This window comes from Ictalurus furcatus, chromosome 24 (genome assembly GCF_023375685.1).
Source record: "Ictalurus furcatus strain D&B chromosome 24, Billie_1.0, whole genome shotgun sequence".
NCBI classification, from domain to species: domain Eukaryota; kingdom Metazoa; phylum Chordata; class Actinopteri; order Siluriformes; family Ictaluridae; genus Ictalurus; species Ictalurus furcatus.
In genome coordinates, this window is record NC_071278.1 from 221,694 (window position 1) to 230,299 (window position 8,606).

Genomic DNA, 8,606 nt, shown 5'->3' on the forward strand with positions numbered 1-8,606 from the left:
TATTATTTTAAAGTAATGTGCAGTGTGCAGTTTGTGTTTTCCTTGTGTACACTTTATGCACATATTTATGATTTCTTGTTACAATGTTTGTTACTCAAAGTAAAAGTAAAAAGTATTTAAAGATATCAGTGTGGGCCCTATTGTTAATGTAAATGTGTATTTCAGTAATATAGCCTGGGGTGCCAATCCATCGCAGGGCACAATCACACACACATTCACACACACATTTATACACTACAGAAATGCCAATCAGCCTCCCATGCATGTCTGTGGACTGGGGAGGAAACTGGAGTACCTGAAGGAAACCCCCGCAGCATGGGGAGAACATGCAAACTCCATACACACAGGGCAGCAGCGGGAATTCGCCTGTGTTGTGTCTCAGGTGGTAGAGCGGGTTGTCCACTAATCGTAGGGTTGGCGTACATGACTCCACATGCCGAGGTGTCTTTGGGCAAGACACTGAACCCCAAGTTGCTTCCGATGGCAAGTTAGCGCCTTGCATGGCAGCTCTGCTGCCATTGGAGTGTGAGTGTGTGTGTGTGCGAATGGGTGAATGAGAACCAGAGTAAAGCGCTTTGGATAAAAGCGCTATATAAGTGCAGACCATTTACCATTTATTTATTTACCATCTAGTCACTTTTCTGCATCTGTAAACTATATGACACATGTACTGTTATATAATACAAACCACTCATATCCATAAATCAACTTAGGCAGTCATCTGAAAATATGTTCATAAAAGCTGTATTCTGAGATGCTCACTTAAAAATCCAGTCATTATTTACAAGCCGTTTCAAACCCATCTGAGTTTCTGTAGATATAATGAAACGAAACATAAAATAAAAGGAAATAATGATTCTGACTGTGATGGAGTGTCAGGCTCATAAAGGAGGCAACAAAAAGAAACATAAATAATCAATATACAGTACAGAATAAGTTCATAATGATTCCTTTGACTGTTATTTTATGATATTTTGTCCTTTTTTTGAACATGACAGAACACAGAAGACAGAAAATCATGAACTGACATGACATTAGAGTTATAAACATCTAGGGTAACCCTAACCCCTAACCCTAACCCTAATGTAACGTCTAATATAATGTCTAATGTAACGTCCAATGTAACGTCTAATATAAGCAACAGCGGACACTTGGATAGTTTAATATTATTTCTCACTAGGTGAACATGACTGAAATTAAATATTTGGTGTAGAACATGTGAAGCTCCTTCTCTCTGAAGCGCGTGGTCTCTGAATGCGGTCTCGCTTTCAGTAATTTCCTCTTGACATAAAAGTTATGGCACAATAAATTACTTTTTTGTCTGTTACAAACTGTGCATTGCACCCAATATTGTTTGGTGTGATAAGATTCCGAATTTAGGGGGGCCAGATTAGACACAGGGGCACTGGCCTCCCCTGACTGCCAATTTAAATAGGTTTATATTGTGTTATTACCCTGAATATATGGGTTAAATTACCTGAAATGAATTTTATAAATGTATTATTATGAGTTCATACACGGTGTGTTTAATGGTTCTTTATTATTAATGTAATAATTGATGTTCATTATTTTAGTTACAATTGGTAATGATGTGTGTAAACATTTATATTATTTTATAATATTTGAATGGACTATTATGTTTACTATTGCATATGGTTAACTAACTGGTTAATGTGTATTCAGTGTGTGTTTAATGTGTCAATACATGAAGTTGTGTCTTTTTAATATGTTCATTAATTTATGCTCATTATTAATAACTTCATGGTGTCCCAAAAGTCCCCCTACAGAGTGCTGTGTAACAGTCAGAGGTGAAGCTGTAACGTTAAGCTTTCCCACATCTTCAGGACAGAGGAGTTTACACTTTACAGTTTCTCGGTAACATCACGAGATACTGTTCGATTTTTTTTTTTGTCTTATTAACTTCGAGAGGCCGGTGATGGAATGACTGTTTATAGCTGCTATAACGTAAGTGAGAAAAGGAACTAATTAGTTTAGCTGTTTCACAAAATTCAATGTAACAATAAATGGATAAAAGTATGAGACTGTGTTCTTTAATTTTTTTTAAATGAATCGTTGTGGTATAAGAGGAATAAAACACATCGGAACTTCTGTTAATGCAGAAGCACCAAACCTTGAACCTTTAACCAGGCTGCATTTAAACCATTACTCAATCCAGAGTTGTTTTTTTAACAGCAAATTCAGATTTAATCCTTTAATCCTGTTGCTACATCACTTTAAACTCAGACTCAAATATCAGTAAGATTAGATTACATTTTAATCTCGCAGTTCATGGGATATTTTATTAAAGTAACATTTCATAAAAGGAAAGCTTTACTTTCAGTAACGATGACAGTAAAGTCATGTGGTGTCATGTGGGTCGGGAATTGAACCGCCAACCCTACGACTATTGGACAACCCGCTCTACCACCTGATCCCCAGCTGTCCACATCTGTTTACATCCTGCATACAGAACATTTTCATATACACATTCTAATGCTTCATATAGATCACACAGTTTCTCACAAAGTGTGAAGTGATGAAAATTTCAGTGTGATTTTAGCTGTCTTTAGAACTGCTCCATAAAGGACACTGTGATTGATTATAATAGTAAACGCTCTACACAGAACAGCCTTACAGTAATTTATTCACCATGACACACTGTTTGAGTGTCAGTATTTGATCTCAGCATGCAGTGACACACTTCCTGTTATAGTAACACACACTCTGTGAAGCCTGCAGGAAATCCTGATTGAACAGTGACATCATCAGCACACACAGCCCATTTTATTCCTAAAGCTGTTTATACTTTTATGACCTCAGACACACACACACCTCACACCTGCACGGGGGGGGGGGGGGGGGCGCAATAGAAACCCTCACAGGAATTCTAATGGTTTCCACTACAAATACCGTTACAAATTATCAGCTAACCATTAACATTATTAGTCATACCATTAGTATTAACTTTATGGCATCCAATAGACATAACATGCCACCAGTAGGAAGCAACAAATTACCAGTAGAGACCCCATTGCACCCACAGAAAACCAATACAATTCCCATTATAACCATTACAAATTCTATGAATGTTTCTGTTGTTGTTTTCAGCAGGGACTGTCAGGCCACGTTAGCTGGCCAGTCAGTAGTTTGGTATAGCTGTCAGCTAGCTCATGTCAATTCATAAACATTTCTAGCTACACTGGCGCTTGAAAGTGACCCCTTTAGAATTTTCTATACATCTGCATAAATATGATCTAAAACATCATCAGATTTTCACACAAGTCCTAAAAGTAGATAAAGAGAACCCGATTAAACAAATGAGATGAAAATATACTTGATAATTTATTTATTGAGAAAATGATCCAATATTACATATCTGAGTGGCAAAAGTATGTGCACCTCTAGGATTAGCAGTTAACTTGAAGGTGAAATTAGAGTCAGGTGTTTTCAATCAATTGGATGATGATCAGGTGTGAGTGAGTGAGTCCTGTTTTATTTAAAGATCAGAACCAGATCTTCACGTTTGTGGAAGTGTATCATGGCACCAGCAAAGGAGATTTCTGAGAACCTCAGACAGTGGGTCATGCAGCAAGACAACGTGGCCACCAGTAACCTGGCATGGGCATTGGAGACTGTAGCCCTGAAGATTTTATCTTCAGCCCCAAATAATTCACCACTTGAAGTGGTTCAATCAGACAGGGTTTTCAGGTGGAAATACTCATGTCTTATTGGCAGAAGTCTCTCAGTTCTGCCAAACGCTGGCTCAGTCAGTTAGTGTAATAAGGGGAAAATGGATAAAGGGGTTGAAACCAAGTACCGTGAACATATGAGCAGAGCATAAGGACAACTAATGTACTTTGCATCTAAACCCATAATAATATCTTAATTGTGCATCCCCTTGACTAGCAACACCAAACTAGCCTAGTCTCATGTTAGATATCCAATAAGTTTTATATTTTGTCAGTCTCATAATCCTGCAAACACCAATAACAACTGAGGAAAGTTTTATGACAAGTTCTTTTTGTCCAATCTGGACAAAACATGTAAGAAAAAAAAAATGCAGGGGAAACAGTCCATTTAGACTGAAATGTTTTTGATGGAGAAGAATGTGGGCTCAGTCCTGGATGATTAACAGTCCAGCTAATGCCCACCAACATCCCAGAGTTGAAAATGTTCTGTACTGAGGAACGGGATAAAATTCCTCCCAGACCATGTGCAGCTGATCAACAGTTACAGTAATAGTGACAAAAAAACAAAATGTTGGACAATTTAATTAAAAACAAACTTGAGTACAAGGATGTAATTACATCCAAGCAATGAGCCAAGTACTCAAGTACTATTAAATTCAGTCTACAATTGTGTAGATTTATTAAAATTTCATATAGTTGCTTTACAGTAGTTTTCAGCCCATACAGCCACCCCCACAACACACACAAGCATGACCCCCACTTCTGCAGCTCCACCACCTCACTGGGTTAGCATCTAACCACCATCAGTGTTAGAGAAGTGTGCACCACAAACCCAAATAAACATGGGATTTACTCAGAATCACAGGATGACATAACATCTGAGGATTTTTATTGAAACATGTACAAAACAAAGATGAAAAGCACACGATTAACTAAAAAGGAAAAAGAGAGAAATCAGCTGGGCGTCGGCCATCTGAGCTGTGAGGAAGCCATGTTGGAGCAGCGTCTCCAATCAGGAGCCAGAGTCATCGTCTCTGTTATACCTTTATATGGGGGGTTGTTAGGGGTGTCAGAGGGGAGGTGGAAGGGTTAATTAGTAGAGAAGGTGAGGGTATGGGGGAGGGTAAAAGAAGCTTCTAGAAACCGTGGACTTTGAGCTGTTCCTCTTTGGCCAGTTCAATCTGTGAAGAGAGAATAAACAAAAATCAAATTAGTGAAACTCCAGACTTCCACTTCATTACACCACCTCATCACTCAGCATTTTACTACAACACATTGTTCAATACTCAGCAGTGTTAAACTACTGTACACTTGTCAACTAGTGGGTGTGTACCTCTGTGAGGAACTGGCAGATGTTTTTGCGCTGGTCTCCCTGCAGCTGGATCACTTCACCATACTCAGGGTGTTCAATCACTGTCCCATTGCATGCAAACTTCTGTAACACAGACAATCAGCACTGAGGTGTGTGCAGAGACAATTAACTGCACAAGAAACACAGCTCATGTCACAGCAAACACATTAACATGCTATTGTGAAAAAATTACTTGCTGAACTGGGAAAGACAACTAGCCAATCAAAATTCAGTTGCTAGGCAGATTTTACAGCACTCAGCCAATCTCAGTAAGTGTCCTTTAGTCCTTTAGCTAGTTAATTCTGGTCCAAAGAATCTACAAAGCTACTGAAGTTTCAGTCAAGTAAACTTCCTTGTAAAATCACCCTGATGTCTGAGGGGGGGGGGGGGAATAAATAAAAAATTTAAAACTAAGTGTCAACGAGTGTATTAGGCACACTGAGCGAGGTGAGACCTGACCTTCTTGAAGGCCTTGACTAGCTTCTTCTTGTCATAGTCGTCGGCAATGCCCTGCACTGTGGTCAGAGTCTTCCTGCCGTTCCTCTGCTGGATTCTTATGTGGATGTAGTCCTCAGTCCCTGCTGGGAGCCGATCATCACCCTTAGTTGCATCAGCAAAGGGGTCTGGAGCATACACACACAGAAAAACCTCACATTATACACAACATTTACAATGCATAAAGCATAGTTAAAAAGCTGTATTAACACCAGTAAATCTAAACCAGTTTAACTTACCATGTCCGATACCGAGTATGGAATTAATTTTAATTCCATACAACACCCTTGCCCCTTTAGTTTTTATGTTCCATAACTTTACTGACAATGTACTCTCCTACTACTTCTATACTAATTAACAGTAATTTATTGAAAACCCTGTTCACCTTTACAGTCTCACCATACACAAAATATAAACCCATTATACTGGCTATTTTTATATAATGAATTTTACTGATTGGAGAAAAAAAAAAAAAAAAAGAGCTTTTTTTAGTCTGAAACAGCTCCATCTAGAACATTACCCGTTGCGCAAACAGCTAAATATAAAGCGTCCGAGTCTAATCCCAAACAGCTTACTGTCCCTCCGCAGGCGCCCTAGGTGTAATGGCGAACGCGCCCTCGGTAGCGCACTTGGGTTAGCAGGTTGAGCCGTTTGAGACGCGGCCTTGTCAGACATTTTCTAAAAACGGCGACGTGACGCTTCAAACCTCCTAGTGCCGAATTATGTTATAAAAACAGACGACCTGCATAACCGTTAAGATTATCCAAAAAGAGTTTATATATGCGCAATATTTGGAAACCAACCTAGTACAGAAAAACTTAACGGACTTGAAGGAAGAGAAGGAGACAGTCGGGATAAAGGCCTTACTGACGTAGTGTTTTTTTCCCCCATCCGTATTACAGAACCCCACCCTAATGCGCTACGATTGGCTAGCGGAGAGCAAGCCATGACCCTATAGGCTGAGTGCTGATAAAAATTGTCACATTATCCAATCACTGCGCATGAGGCGGGATGTACGGAAAACGGATAGGTAAAGTAAAAAAAAAAAATTAAGAGCTGAGGCGCGGATTTATGTTACTCGAACAGCTAACATCCATGGCTGAGAAAACGGCTCAGTTTCAGTTCACAGTAAAAGGAAGTAGTGTTCGATAAAGACACCGAGTTCCGACATTTTAGCGCACATACAGTGTTAGCTTTTGTTAGCTGCATCCGCCATTGTCATCCGCCCTTCCCCCACAATTAGCCGCTATGCTAACTTACCTCAGCGTCAGGAACACAATAACAAACCGAAAAATAAAATAAAACCGAAATAAATACAAATAAAAAAAATTGTATTTGGGGGAAACACGACGCCACTCTTATAAAGTGGATTCAAAAAGCGTTTAAAAAAACAAAAACCCAATACTACTTTTAAGATATTTAAGTGAGTTCGATAGTAGTAAGATTAAGAAAAACAACCCAAATAAGTATTTATTATTAACAGTTGTATGATTGCTTAATAACGTTGTTAATTTTAGCAGATTGGTGAGAGGAGAATAAAAGCTAATGCTAAAGCCGTTAGCTAATCCCGTTTGTCGTCGATGCGGTTTTCATGATAAATCTTACCAAAAGTTTGGAGGTTCTGGATAGCGGACATACGACACGGTTCCTTTTCCTTTCGGATGATAACGGGAGGCTCGGCCCGGTGTATTGATGCGGGTTTAGTACTAATTTAACGCGCTGGTGACGGAGTAACTCTGCGTGTCTATTCCTCAGCCGGTGGCTCGTCAGCTGCTGAAACAAAATGGCGCCTCGGCTCTTCTTTATACACGGAGGAAAACAGCTATGTGGCCCTGCCCACATCCACCGCCAAGCCACGCCCCTGCTCATCGATACCGTGACGTCACTGTGAGCTGATCACGTGCTTTTCCGGCGCATTACGCAATAAGTGTGAACGTAGAAATTCCCCAAAATTCCACAGCAATCCTCATTACTGGAATATTCATTCATCCTGATTGTTTTTTTGTTTTTTTAAAATGAATTCTCAGGTACCACACCCTGATAGGATGATTCATTATATCATTTATTCTTTACTCATCAGAATGAAACGGATCCTCTAATTACTGTACATCATACAGATTAACACTGTATATTCTATATATAAATGTCAAGAAAGGTAAATAAATCAACTGATAATTAAAATAAACTACTTGTTTATTTTTTTACATATTACAAGGATTTCACTGGTTGTTTATTTGTTTGTTTGTTTGTTTGTTTGATCTCCAGTTCTAAAATTGTTACATTAATACTACTCTAATGTAAAAAAAATAATTAAAAAAAATAAAAAGATAATTAAAAATATGCTAATTTGTATATCACACAAAAACATTTGTTTGTTGACATATTTCCTACTGAAAACGGAAGTCAGAGTGGTGGCATGTTGAAGTGCTTGACTCATTTACACAACAGCCAACAGTGTTCGACATATGTTACGCTACAACCCCGCCACTCGCACCTGTCCACTTTAACCAGGACTATGGCATTATGCCGTACATGTTTCAGTCAAGGTCAAGGTCAAGGTCAAGTATTTACAGGCCACACAGTTCACTACAAAGTAGTTTGTGCTGTTGCTAATGGCATGTCTTCAGATGTAACTGGATGTTGCGCTTCTTTATCTAGTGTGTAGCGGAGCATTGACTCTACAGTAAGCATTCAGTTGCCTGATCAAGTTCTTTGAGATCAGACGGTGATCTAATCATAGTTGATATCTTTGGGAGGTTATTGATGAAACTCTGTGCAGTAGCTCACGCGAAGATACGTTTGACGCAGTAGTGTGGCGAGGTGCAAATATTATGATCAATACGTATTTTAAACGAGATGAGATAATGATCTGAGATAAATTCAGACTGAGGAAATGTGACTATATTTGGTGTATTGCTTCTCGTCTACTGTGTAGTAGGGTAGTAGGGATATTCAGACGCAGCCAAAGGGTGCTTCTCATTTCATATTTGTGCATCCTCATTTCCTTTCCTTACTTCTTAACTCAACCTGCTTAGGATGTGAGAGAAGGATGCAAGGATGAGATGTGAGGA

The 8,606-nt window shown here is 39.0% G+C and overlaps 1 protein-coding gene across 1 annotated transcript; it reads right to left on the reverse strand.

The window, feature by feature from the left end:
* Nucleotides 1–4,548: 4,548 nt before the first annotated feature.
* On the reverse strand, nt 4,549–7,322 carry eif1 (eukaryotic translation initiation factor 1). The gene is made up of 4 exons (XM_053613374.1): nt 7,141–7,322; nt 5,500–5,663; nt 5,023–5,124; nt 4,549–4,870 (listed from the first exon to the last, which is right to left on the reverse strand). The coding sequence occupies exons 1-4, from the start codon at nt 7,169–7,171 to the stop codon at nt 4,826–4,828; spliced, it is 342 nt and encodes a 113-aa protein (XP_053469349.1). The 5' UTR covers nt 7,172–7,322; the 3' UTR covers nt 4,549–4,825.
* Nucleotides 7,323–8,606: the final 1,284 nt, after the last annotated feature.

Coding starts and splice junctions, on each gene's coding strand:
- eif1 (XM_053613374.1), bottom strand. CDS start 7,171: ATGTCCGCTATCCAGAACCTCCAAACTTTTG. Junction 5,664..7,140: donor CCAGAACCTCCAAACTTTTG/GTAAGATTTATC, acceptor TGTATGCTCCAG/ACCCCTTTGCTGATGCAACT. Junction 4,871..5,022: donor TCTGCCAGTTCCTCACAGAG/GTACACACCCAC, acceptor CTCTCTTCACAG/ATTGAACTGGCCAAAGAGGA.